Source organism: Macaca thibetana, chromosome 14 (assembly GCF_024542745.1).
Source record: "Macaca thibetana thibetana isolate TM-01 chromosome 14, ASM2454274v1, whole genome shotgun sequence".
In the NCBI taxonomy this organism is placed as follows: Eukaryota; Metazoa; Chordata; class Mammalia; order Primates; family Cercopithecidae; genus Macaca; species Macaca thibetana.
In genome coordinates, this window is record NC_065591.1 from 112,787,447 (window position 1) to 112,801,458 (window position 14,012).

The following is a 14,012-nucleotide window of genomic DNA, read 5'->3' on the forward strand; positions in this document are numbered from 1 at the left end:
CCTTGGAGTAAAAGTCAGTGAATGTTAAACCATTTTGGTTGTTTTTGTTGCTGAAAGTATATGCAAAGTGTTTTTGTCTTATATTTCAGAATGTCTAATTTAATAGGGATATAGACAGTTGGTTTAAACCAACATTTTTGGATGAGGAGAGGCTATGGAAATGAAGAAAGAAGTGTTTAGAAATATCACACAAACAGGTACTTCAGTCTAAATAGTAGTATTGTCTTGATTTTTTCCCCTCATATTTCTCATCAAAATTATGACATTCTGGGGCTAGCGTATTTGGATTAGAAATTTCAAGGGCTGTGTTTATGTATTTGGGTGGACTACAAGCATGAGAGTCAATCATAGTTGCTAATGTGCAGTCATTGATGAAAAAAGTTTGTGTCTTTGTTCAACATCTGAAGTACCTTAAACACAGTATAGTTCTTTAGTAGAAAATATAGACAGCTCTGAGGCTGTACTTCTCACTGATAACATAGTCACAGTTTTAGATATCTTTGTCACTAATACAATGAAATAAAGGCTTTTTGATAGGTATTTTAATGTTTGTAGTGCTTTTAAGGAGAAGCATAGTACTGTGATACAAGAAGAGGGTGGTAGTGGCTGACTGATAGCATAATTAAAGGAATGATCAGGAGTCCAAATTCATATTTCATCTGGCAGTGCTGGATTTTAAAAAAACCTCCTATCAAGAAAGGTCCATGTGCCACATTACTATACTTGTGTACAGTGTAGCATATAGTTGAGTAAGAGACTTTGAGACACAGGGTGGTTCTTAGTAGGGTGTGAAATCGTGGTGGCATGGTGTGTTATGATAAGGGATTTATCAGCTACACTCATTTTGCTTTTAGAATGCTAAGAGTTAAGTTAGTGAATTGGCTAACTATAATTCTACAAAATAGTGCTAAAAGTTGATTATAATTAGTTTATTTTCCATTTCATCCAAAGAGAGCATCCACTTCGCTATATTACAATAACTGAGATAGAATCACAGGTATAGATACTTCGGGATAAATGAAATTGGAAGTGCCATACAGAATGAGACCATCCAGCCTAATTACGCTGACTTGGTCAATGTCCCGGAAGTGTTTATATGGGAGAGATAGCTGTCATTCATGACTTCAGCTCCAAAAACTTACTAATGGAATACTTCATAAACCTTAAAAATGATTAGGTAGATATGCACTTACTGACATGGAAAATTTTTCATGGACTATTTTGCAAAAAGGCAGGTTATAAAACTGTATATTCAATCTTTGTGTAAAAAATATATATTTACATAGCATGGAAAAAATGGTCTGGAAGGATACACACCATGAGGTACATCCTCCGGCTTCATGTGCTTGTGAAATCTAAAGTCTCCTGGTGTGGATGTGGCTCTGTGCTTCAGATATGAAAAGCTTTTGATAATACTTATTTACATTATTAGCTTAGCTAATAAAAAGGGAAACTACATGGTGGGGTTACTGGTTTTGCCATTGTTGTTATTTACTTATTTTCAATTGGAAATTGTAAAAAATTCAGAATGAACATTGTATTATTATTAGTATTATTAGTATTATTATTATTGAGATGGAGTCTGGCTCTGTCACCCAGGCTGGGGTGCAGTGGCATGATCTCGATTCACTGCAACCTCTGCCTCCTGGGTTCAAGCGATTCTTCTGCCTCAGCCTCCCAAGTAACTGGGACTACAGGCACATGCCACCATGCCTGGCTAATTTTTGTATATTTAGTAGAGATGGAAACCGTTTCGCTGTGTTGGCCAGGCTGGTCTCGAACTCCTGACCTCAGGTGATCCGCCTGCCTCAGCCTCCCAAAGTTCTGGGATTACAGGCGTGAGCCACTGCGCCCACCAAATGTTGTATTTTTTTAAAAGCAAATATTCTGGGAGGCGGAGCTTGCAGTGAGCTGAGATCCGGCCACTGCACTCCAGCCTGGGTGACAGAGTGAGACTCCGTCTCAAAAAAAAAAAAAAAAAGCAAATATTTAGAATAAACCTCGTTAGTAGACCTTTATTCATTGATTTATTTCATCTTTCCTGGAGGGAAAAACATATATACGTATGCTTTTCCAGAATAAATTAGTCTTTTTGGGGATACTCTTGTGCTGCAGGTCAGAAAGACTGCTTTAGAAAACAAAACAAAAATTCCAGCTACCTAAATTGTCTAAGAATCTGGCAGAGTTTGGATACAGTGGTAATTGTTCAAAAGAAGAAAGCTTTTTGGAGATGAGGTTAGAAGAAGAGTTCACAAAGTGAAAATTTAATGGGTTTAAAAAACAAAAAACAAAAACAAAACTTGCAACAATTGAGAAAGGTAGCAATCCTGAGAGGTTCTTTGAAGACAGCTAGGAGATTTTCCTCCTGTGGCTTCGTTTTCTTAGTTTTTGCTGACCTCCCCCCACTCCCTGCAAATTCAGAGGCAATACATTTCTCTTTTGTCTTTTAAAAAAACAAAAAAAACAAAAAAAACTCTTTCTTAACGCTTGTTTTTTTCCACCAACTGTCCCACCTCGTCCACTTTCATTTAAGCCTCTCAAAGGTATGATTGCTACTCTTTTCTCGGCTTATTTACTGAACTCCCTATTCTATGGATTCTCTTCCCTTAACTGTACTGGAAATGCTTCTCCTAAGGTAAACAAACTCTTAGTTGCCCAGTCCTTTACTGATTTTTAAATTCTCATTTTTGACCTCTGTATTCTTCATAAAGATCAATAACCCTCATCCTTGCACTGTAGTCATGGTAATCTCTCAGAATTTTTCTTCGTTTTATCTTTGCAGGATAAAGTCTAGCCCAAGAAAGGTCAGTCATGACCTTACTGACCACAGTCACCTCCACAGTTGAATCTCCTCTCCCCGCCTGTCAGCACACATATTTTATGTTTCAGCAGTACAGCTGATAACCCTTGTTTCTGGTCTCTGTGGTTGTCCATGTGCTGTTGTTTCCTGTGCCTAGAATGCCATTCCTCACCTTGTCAGCTAACCTTTATCTTTCAGAATGGCTCAGGATTCACCTACTTCCTTGATCACACTTCTGCAAGTTAATCACTTCTTATGTTTAATTCACTATTTCTTGTCTGGCTTATTTTAGATATGTGTTATGTATCTCCTTCTAGAGTGTGGATGCCCTGAGGGCAGAGTTTGGATTTTATTCCTTCTCACTTTCTTTAGTGCTTAGCATAGTGTGTGGTGTAGATTTAGCATCTGCTACATGCTTGTTGAACTGAACTAAATGAAACTAAGCTCTATGAAGGCACACATTTAAAAAATAAATGAATGGGGAAATAAACCTAATTGGGAGAATTTGTTAAGATATAAAAATGAAAAGAGATGGCAGAGAAAACGAAATATATTAGTTGTCTGCATTTTTACTAAACAATTGGTAAGGAAATTCTCATTCTCAGGTTGTCTTGTGAAGAAAACAATTACCCAAGTGGATAGCAAATCACTAGAATGAAATGTCATCTGACCCAAGGAACCTGAAGGTGAAATTGTGGAGCCTTTGACAAATTGTTTACCTGAAGTTTTTTTTTTTTTTTTTTTTTGAGACAGAGCCTCGCTCTGTCGCCCAGGCTGGAGTGCAGTGGCCGCATCTCAGCTCACTGCAAGCTCCGCCTCCCGGGTCTACGCCATTCTCCTGCCTCAGCCTCCCGAGTAGCTGGGACTACAGGCGCCCGCCACCTCACCCGGCTAGTTTTTTGTATTTTTTTAGTAGAGACGGGGTTTCACCGTATTAGCCAGGCTGGTCTCGATCTCCTGACCTTGTGATCCGCCCGTCTCGGCCTCCCAAAGTGCTGGGATTACAGGCTTGAGCCACCGCGCCCGGCCTACCTGAAGTTTTGTTTCCAAATAGTGGTAGCAAAATATTGGCAGGTAGCTTTTAGAGTGTAGTTTCTGCACTTCTCTGATGAATAGATATGATTGATTCGTTGAATACAAATGGGTCCTTGTCAAATAACTGAAAGTAATTTTAAACTACTTGAGAGTATTTTCCTTTTCTCCATTTTTGTGAAAGCTATGAAAACTTCTTGAAAATTTAGCCCCATCCTAAATTAATGCATATTTCGAATTATTGTGATTTCTTTTTCAAAAGCACAAATCAGTTCCCAAGTATCTACTATTGTAGTAACTTGAAACCTGCAGAAATGGCTTCCTGCTGCAGGAAGCACCTCTTTCCTTTTTTAACCTCTACAATCAGAGGTGACAGGGAGGCCTGAATCTCCCAGCCATCTTAAGGCATCACATCTCCTTAGCTTATGGCTCCAGAATCAGCATAATTTGGGTCAAATTTTGGTAATTTGGATGAAAGATTTGGGTAACTGGCTAGCAAAGGAAATGGAACTGTGCAAGCTGAGGGTATTCTTCCAGCCCTTTGATACACCCCATAGTGGAGCCCTGTGAAAGCCATGGTAAAGAAGGGCAGAACGCTGCTGTGGCCTTGGCAGCCTGCTCACCTTCATCTCATTCTCTCCTCTTAGTTTCACTGCGGTTTGGTTCTCAGGCTTGGATATGTTTTGTTTCTGCTTGCTTTTTCTGTGCTGTTGCTGTTTTACAAAATTATGTATTTCTGTTTAGCCATCTATTTTATTTCTCTTTTCTTCCTCCCCAGTTTCTTCAAAATTAATATTTTATATTCTACATACACAAATTCCAATTTGGAATTTTAAAAATAGAAATATTATAATAATGAAGACATTAAAAAACCCTTTGACAAATTATTAGGTCATTTCCAGATACATTACTTAAAAACATTTTACATTTCAAAAAGATGATGTATGCACATGGTGAATTCAAGTTGTTCAAAAGGGTAAACATTGGAAAGCAAAACTTTCGTATTCCTCCGGAGATAGTCTATGCATATACAAGCAGATAAATCTATTTTTATAAGATTTAAAATGTATATTTTGGCACTCTGTGGGGTACTTTTTATATCTTTTGGAATTAGCTAGTGAGGCTGGCTGTATTTGTACTTTATGAATTATACTACTCTACGTTGTTTCTTTGTGAAATAAGTATTGACCTTGCATACTTATTGTACAAAAGGATCTATCTTATATGTTTCCCAGTGTTAGTGGTCAGACATGGCCTACTTTCTGTTGTGTTGAGCTTCAGACAACTTTCAGTTGTGCTGAGCTTCTTACCTAACCCATTTATTGGTAACATAAAATACAAATTGTTTGTGTACTTAACCTCAACAGTGGTTAAGAGTACTTAGGTGACTGGATGTTTTGTTCTGATTTTAATGTAGTTGGCAAAAGTGTACTGAGCACCTTATTCTCCAATTCATACGTTATCCTGACTTTTTCCAAGCACTTTACAAGAGTATATTACAGTCAGGATCTTGAGGCACAAACGAATTGAAATTTTCACAGGCCTACTTCACAACTTAGTAATGGAAGCAAGCAATATCACCAAAGATCCCTGGCTCTCTGGCTTTCAGCACCAATTCAGAACAGTTTTACAAATGTATTAGAACTCTGCCAACTATAGAGGTAGTCTGAGATAATTTGATACCTGTTATTTCCAAAATGTCATAGATTACCCTCCCACCCTCCAAAAACCTTTTAAAGGCTCTAGTGAAAGATCTTTTTCCATCCTGTATTTCCTCATTTTTCAATCTGTTTGGTTTTCAGCCTTTTTTCCCACCTACTGTTCCTCCTCAGACTGCCCCAACAGATTTTGAGTAGAGTTACATTACCAATCCATTTCACAATCTTGATATTCTAATTCAAAACCTATGTATTAATGTGTGCCCATCTGCATTCCTGGAAAGCTAATCCAATAGTGCATCCTGGAAAATGGCCAATGAAGGCGCTTGGTGTTGCTTTTCAGTCTTAAAACAAAAACAAAACAAAACAAAAAGTATTAAAAAAAAATCCTATTTGGAAGAGTTCGTACAACATGGGACCATGAGGGAAAGCTTTTAAGTTCCCATGTTTGCTCGCTTACTAGCACTTTAACTTGAATATGTCTTTCCTACCATCCCTTGGTTTCTCTATATTTAAATTTGTATGTAAGATTACTGCCCTTGAATTGTGTAAGTTTGAGTTTAAGTGGTTCTGAAGCCTCCAGATAAAAGGTGCTCCTTAAACTCAGTGATATTATTTTGACAGTGACAGTTCACCCTCCCCACACACTTTGTATTCTTTTGATCTGCTGATTGTATGAAAGATAACAATGTAACTTCTTTGGCTTTTTCGTTAAAAATTTCTAAAAATTCTGTTGGCATTCTGCTTGAGACAGGTTTTTTTTTTTTTTTAATAGCTATGGTGCCTGTCTCTAGTGGCATAGTCCCTGCTCTATGTTGTCTGCTGTTGGAGGTGAGGAGTTTACATTGAAAAAGAACTTTTCAACTTAAAATTCCCAAAGCCCTAGCTGAACACAACACAGTTCAATTTCGACACACTCAGTGTTGGAATAGAGGGCGGCCGCTATGTGAATACTTAACACTGTGTGGATAGAAAGAACAAAGTGTCTTGTACTAAAACAAACTCTATCTTTTAGCTTACAAATGGGAATTTTGAGCAAAGGGCAGCCTTCTATTTTCAAGGTCACTTTACTCGTGATGACATTGATGCCATTTATCATGAATATTTTTGTTCAGTGGTTGGGCATGTGCTCAGTGAGCATCTCCTGTGTTCTAGGCATTTGTAAATTGCTTCCACAAAGTCCAGTAGATCATGGTCCTGGTAGTAATCTAGGAAATGAGCCAAGTTGAACAACCACTTTTATATTCATACTTTTTTCAAATTCTTATTACAAACCTGAGAGGAGGGTTTAGACCATATATAAGTGAGAAAATTAAAGTAGAGAGAGATTAGGTAATTAGCCTGTGGTTTACCCAGCTAGGGAAAGAGCTTAAATTTCCTATGTCCATGTGCTTTCTGTTGTACTACAACTTCCTCTTAGAATTAACATTTATATGTTTTAGAACTTTACAATGGCCCTGTAATCCAAATAGTGCATTTGTATGTTTTAGGGCTCTACAGCAACCCTGTAATCCAGGTACTAGAGATGTTAATACCTTATTTTATAGTTGAAGACATTTGAGATAGCACTGACTTGCCTGATGGTACAGAACTATTAGATAATCAGAACTGAGTGGGGCCTAGACCTACTCTTCATCCTGAATTCTCTGCCCTTTCTTCTCAGCACCTGAGAGGCTAGCGATTTTAATACTTGGCAACATTTATCAAACTGTTACCATGTATAATAAACTATGCCTGATGCTATGAATTGATACTGAAGGAAATAGGATTACATACTTCCACTCCCCTTTCTAATGTAATGGTAGAGATAGGATAATCACATAAGAAAAATACCTAACGTTCATTATAATTAAACAATATAAGCAAAAGTAAACCAGTAACTATAGTGAAGTAAACATGTCACCACTAATGGGAAGCAATTTGAAGCATTATCTGGCTAATACCAAAGAGCCTTCTGAGAAGCTTTTCAGTGCTCGTTCCTGCTGGTTTCTTTTAGGAAAAAGTACGGGTAGTGACGTTTCAGCCTCTTCAGGGCTACTGGCTTCTTCCTTGTAATCTATAACCATGTTCGGGTCTCTCTTATTTTAAGATATAAAATCTTGACAGTTGCCCAGATTCCCTACTCTCTTATCATCCCATCTTCCTTCTCCACTCCCAGCAAAGCTTCTTGAAATGTTGGCTAAACACTCTACTGTCTGGCTGTTTTCTTTCTTTTTCTTCATGACTCTGCTTCCTCTTCCTGTCCCTTAAATATCAGTGACTATTGTGTTATTGTTCTTATTCATAACATTTTGTGTATCATAATGGTGTCCAAATCTTCATCTTTAGCTCATTTTTCTCATGCAACTCCAGATTGTTTCCCTGGATATTCCACAGGTACTTCAAATTGAACATGTATAAAGTGGAGTTCATCATTTTCTTCTGTACAACTGGCTCTGTTCCTGCTTTCTTGTTAGTTAATGGTATCACCAGTCACCTGGTCACCTGAACTAGAAACCTGAGAGTCATTTTTGACTTTACCTTCTCCCTCAGTCCCTGTAATTTCTGAATAGTTTGCTTTTTAACATGATCATGAATATGCCTCTGCTTTCTATTTATTCTACCACTGAATGACTTCAAGCTCTCACAATCTGTCTGCTGTATTCTGGCAGTATCTTCCTAACTCTTCCCCCTACCTTCAGTCTTGTTTCCCTCATATTCACCAGCTCCAGGATGAGTTTTCCCTAAAAATTAGTTGTATTCCCTTCCTTAAAACCTTTCAGTTTTTTCTGTTTCCTATAGGATAACATTAAACCTCCTAATGTAGTATACAAGATCTCCTCTGAGGTTCCTATTTAGATGCTCCGGATGATGTCTACCATTGGCAGGCTGCTTTGGCAACATCAGATATTTTGTGCTTACTCATATATACCATAATGCATTTTGACTGCCGTTCCTTTTCTTATGATATCCCTTCTTTTGTACGTATATCCTTCTCCCTTCTGATTATTTTAGAAAAAATGCCTGATACCTAATAGTTGAAATTACAGAGGTCAATTTTAGCTGCCTATATTTTGATTAATATTTAATATGGTCATAGGACAGCCCTTTAAGTAATGAGTTATCAGGTTGTCAGAAGTTAGCATATTGTTTAATATTACCTGTTTTAATGTATGCATGAGTCCTTCTCAGTATTTATCTTCTCAGATGATGGAGTCATTCAATGTTTGGACCCTTAGCTGATGCTAAACAGAAAGGACCCTACCCAAACTCAGAACGAAAAAAGATGACATTTTGTATTATTTAGGAGTAGGTCCAGTTATAGGTAACTAAAAAATTGAGAAGAACAATGGCTTAAGCAAAATAGGTTATTTATCTGTCACTGAAATTCCCAGAGATATGTACCAGTATGGCAGCTCAGTTACATGAAGTCCTCAGCGATGCAAAGCCCTTTCAGCTCTTCGTCCCACTTTTCTTAGTGTATATTCCTTGGGTTCACTGTCTGGTGGTATCAGTTTTCTAGGCAACAGATGGAGGAAGAAACAAAGAAGGAGGGCAAATGGCACACTCTGGTCATCTTTTAAGGATGACTCCTAGAAGCTGCCGCAGAATACTTGGTTTCTATCCCATCAGCTAGAACTTAGCCAGCACTTATTCCCAAATACAGTTATCCAGTTAAAGGTTCTTTGACTATGGAAGAAGATAATGGATTTTGAGGGACAGATATTAAGGATTCATCCAAACTATTTAGCCTGGTGTTCAATCTGTACCTTCTTTTTCAGACCTTTCTCCAATTACTTATCCACATGAATCCTATGCACCAGCCAAAAGCCTTCTCCTTGCCCTTCTTTGAAAGTGATCAACTCCTCTTCTAAATCTTGTAATACTTTTCATCTGTATTGCAGATAATATGCTCAACTGTTACTGCTGTCATTTGTCTGTATATGTAGCTTCCCTAAATTATAAGCTGTCACCACAGTATATGTTTATAGGGTCAGTGACCGAGTATCATATGTCTTGTAATGCCTAGTCTAGTACTTTATAAATAATTGGTTTTCAATAAATACTTCTTACGTGAGTAAATACATAATTTGATGATTTCTTGGTTTCTTGTAGCATTTTAAGAAAGAAAGATGGATCAGCCTAGTGGAAGAAGTTTCATGCAAGTATTATGTGAAAAATACAGTCCTGAAAATTTTCCTTATCGCCGTGGCCCAGGGATGGGAGTCCATGTCCCAGCCACACCTCAGGGCTCTCCTATGAAAGGTAAGAAAGATGGGACCTAAAACACTTATTTAGTGGAACTTACTTAGAATGTTAAATCACAATGTTGCCTTGTTTGCAAATGATTTATTTTTAATTACAGTCAAATAATCTTTCCTCCTTGTTATGATTTCAGTTTTCTAAAGAACATAACAGGACTGGTTTTCCTCCAGATTGACTAAGAGATATTTTAGTTGCATGTGTAGGACAAGAATAAATTTGAGTGATAATATCTCAAATGCATGTTCTTTTATGGAACATAGAGGGTACAAAACAGTACAGGACTGGCCTGTGCCCTCCAGGACCTTATAGCCTAATTGGTTTACAAGACATTCGCATTTACAAAGGTAAATCAACACAAGACAATTTATGTTGAGCCAAATGAATGGTATAGTGACTGGGAAAGAAATTTAAAAGATAATTAATATGATCAAAAAATGATTCAAAGCTGTGAGATTTTAACTAGTCCTTCAAGAATGTAGAATTTGGTTAGAGATGAGATACATTCTAGGAGAGGGATTAGATGTGATCAAAAATCTGTAACTAGAAATGTGCAGGGTATATTTTTGCTTGCCTTTTTGCTTAGCGTTGCAATTGAGAGTTCTTGGAAGTAGTTTTTTGTAATTATGGGGGATTAATATTGAATCACTGTTTTAGTTCTTACTTTCAAAGGTTACTGAGTGTTTGCTGTTTCTAAATACAATAATTTTATCTCTATGTAACCTGAAATGGCAGAGAGAAGTGGATTTCTTGGTAATTTTTTTTTAGGGGGATCCATTCCCATTCTGAGAAATATGTTGCTGAAAGTAGCAAGTTGAAAACCATGTAATTTGAGGTCTCCATTAACAAAGTATTACTTTGATGAGTCCTTGTTTAATACCAAATGGGAAAAGAGTGATTGCATTCTCATGTTTATCCTTTTTAGTAGAGATTGTGAGAGTGATTTTATTGACACATGTGTTTTTGAAACAGGCAGTAGTCAAAAAGTCATTGCCTCGGTTTGACCAAATTCAGTGAATAGTGTAAGACTCTGAAACACTTTCTCCCATTATAGTTATATTTTTAAAGAAGGCTAATTTTCATAAGGGACAAATTCTGTAGGGATATGAAATGGAGATAATTGATAGACAAGAGTGAGAGAGATTAGAGTTCTGAATGGATCCACTTAAGTGAGGAAGATTTCTTGAATGATATAAACTTAACAGAAGTGATTTAGTAGATTAATGGTTTGAGATGATTTTCAGAGGCACAAAATATAAAGATACACATCAGATAGAGAGAAAAGAGCCATCCAGAATACTTCGGAACTAAATTTAAAAAAGAAAGAATTGAGGCCTGTTAGAAAGTACTGGTAGTCCACACATGAATTTCATGGATCTCTTTTTCAGATGATAAGATGATAGCGTGGATGAGGGCTCTGTTGTTGGTAATTGAGATAAACAATCCTGCTATGAGTTAAAGCCTAAAGGACTTTTTTTGGTGGTACTGGTGCAGTACTTCTGAGCTCCTCCTGGGCAATAACTGGGTGTCTCTTCTTAGAATTCAGTACCCTTTGGTCCCATTATATCCTGTATTTTCTAGATCCTTGTGTAATTTCACACAGTTTGATTTTTGTTTCTTGACAATTCCTGGGGGCTGAACATAGGTAGACTAGAATTTGGCTGATATGGAAAGTATTTTGTGTCTCCCATCATTCAGATCGCCTCAACCTCCCAAGTGTACTAGTGTTGAACAGCTGTGGAATAACCTGTGCAGGAGATGAGAAAGAAATTGCTGCCTTCTGTGCTCATGTGTCGGAACTAGATCTGTCTGACAACAAACTCGAAGACTGGCATGAGGTGAAGTTTTTATATTGCTACATTTTGGTGAAAAGCAGCAATAACCCTTGTTTATGTTATATGTTCTAAATTCTGTTCTCACTTGATGTCTGTATGGCTTCTTGTTGTCTGTATATCTTATTGTCTGTATGTCTGTATGTCAAGATAAATAAGGCCTATAATCCCAGTGCTGAGGAGGCTGAGGCAGGAGGATCACTTGAGCCCAGGAATTCAAGACCAGTCTGGGCAACATAGCAAGAACCCATCTTTAATTAAAAAAAAAAAAAAAAAAGAAAAAAAAAAAAAAAAAAAAAAGAGGCAAATAACTGACTCTGTCTATGGTGATTTTTTGTTAGCTTTGTTATTGTTACTTTGTTTTTCATCAAGGTGAAAATCGCTAAGGAAATTCAGGCATCAAGAGGTTCATTAGTCTTTGTCAGCTTAAACTGCTAACAGTGCATTAAATTTTCTACTGTTTCACTAATTTATGCATCCTATGCTCATTCTCTACTTCTACTTCAATATAAATATTGACTGAATGTTCAGTAATGTAAATTTTACTGAAAATTGACATAAAATTGATTGTTGAAACTGAGATTATAAATATATTTATTTTTGTTATTGAAATTTATTCAAATATTTTACAACTTTTCTTATGTTATCAGATCCCTTGGGTGGTTTGACATAACTGATGTGTTGACCTCAGAGTAACTATAAACTACACACATAGTTTGTAAAAGTACACAAATACAGTTTTGTAACATTCTCTTATTATTATATATAACATTACCTACCTGCTTATAACATTACCTGATAGAAGCTACCCTGAAGAATAAGGTTAAAATGTTCTTCCTCCTTGGTTCATTCTTCTGCCTTAATTTGGGCTCTTACTTTTTGATGTGACTTTAGGAAGACTTTCCTAATGGGTTTTCCTGGATCCAACTTTATTCTGCTTCCGCTAAGCTGTCTTCCATAGTGCTACCACAGACTCCTTTTACTACATGAAGCATGATTATGACGCTGTCCTGCATAAAGGCCTATAGTTGCCTTTCTTTGCCTGGAAACTAAGGTCTGACTCTGTAAGCATGGCTGTTCATCATATGGCCCTTTGCTATTTCTAGAACTTTTTCTCCCTCTTTAGCCATATACTTTTACTTGCAGCTCATGATAAACTCGAAATAAAAAGCTTCCTGGCTTTTATTCATTCTGAACCCACTGCTGTCTTTCTTCTCTTGTCTACCTGGCCACTTCCTATTTATCCTTCAAGACTTGGCCCAAGTTGCTATTCGTCTGTGAAATTTTCCCTGGCTGTCTCACAGACAGATTATCCCAGAGCACCTACACTATACCAGTATGAAAGGATTTATCACAGTCAGGTGTGATGACTTGCTTACTTCACAGTTTTCCTAATAGACTATGAGCTTATTCCAAGTGGAGATTTTTATCTTTTTTTAAATCATAAGCCCAGCATACCAAGTAGTCAAATGTTTGTTGAGTGTGTTAATCATTAAATGATTATATTTTAAGAATTGCTCAAGACCTCTTGTTCCAACTTTTCCTGTGATCTTAAGAAATTCACTTAATCCTTTAGAGCTTTAGTTTGCTCATCCATAAGATAGGCTTGCTGATAAAATTAATCATTGAAACACTTAGTAGATATTGAATGCTATACAAATTCTAAGACAGATTTCTTGTTTAAGAAAAACCTATCAACCTAGTTTTGGTAAGCTTTTCTTATATTTATCTATTTTATGCCCTTGTTTAATCTGGTAACTGTGTTCTTGGTTATATTTCCTACTTTTATTAGGATTTTAACCAAAATTCTTTGCAATGCATGTCACCTATTTCTGAGTGATTTATTAACATATGCAGATATATAGGGCTATTCTAAGAAATAACTTCTATTTGTATATGTATTTATTTACTTATCTGAACAACTTGTATAGTTTACTGTTTAACAAATTACAGATTGTGCCTTCTTGGTCCTCTGCAACATTTAATTGCCACACATGCTTTGTCTGCACTTCAAATTTGTTTCTTTGGAAATACAAAATTTTACAAAGGTTTTGTGCTTTGACCATGTATATAAGCTTTTGCTAATTACTGGGAACAGTTTAATAGTGATATAGTTGCTACCTCAGGAGGAAGATGTGTATAGTACAGATCAGTACACAGTATGTAAACTAAGTAATTCAGCATTTTTCTCTGCTTAGACAAAGGTCTATGTTAAATTTTTCTCAAGCCACATTGACATGTAGCCAGAGGGCCACATACTTATTTATACTGTATTTGTACTCAGTTTGCATATTCCTAAGTGCTCTATTGTCTGTTTTCAGGCAGTTTTCAAGTAAATATTTATTGCTGTTACTTTCAGGTATCCATTTTCCAATTTATTTTTGTTTTCATCATTCCTTTATTATTTCCTCTTTATCCTTAACTGTAGTTGATCCCAGTCTTCTAGAG

The 14,012-nt window shown here is 36.6% G+C and overlaps 1 protein-coding gene across 5 annotated transcripts in view; it reads left to right on the top strand.

The window, feature by feature from the left end:
• The window catches only part of LOC126936555 (tubulin-specific chaperone cofactor E-like protein), a 168,303-nt gene that overhangs the window by 12,371 nt on the left and 141,920 nt on the right, over nucleotides 1-14,012 (top strand). For 3 of the 5 annotated variants that reach the window (XM_050759295.1, XM_050759291.1, XM_050759293.1), the window contains exons 2-3: nucleotides 9,586-9,735; nucleotides 11,431-11,570. In XM_050759295.1, the coding sequence (XP_050615252.1) occupies nucleotides 9,603-9,735; nucleotides 11,431-11,570 (273 nt within the window). In that variant the 5' untranslated portion in view covers nucleotides 9,586-9,602. Of the gene's footprint in view, nucleotides 1-89; nucleotides 198-9,585; nucleotides 9,736-11,430; nucleotides 11,571-14,012 lie in introns of all 5 variants that reach the window. The other 2 variants (XM_050759292.1, XM_050759294.1) reach the window with 1 other exon arrangement.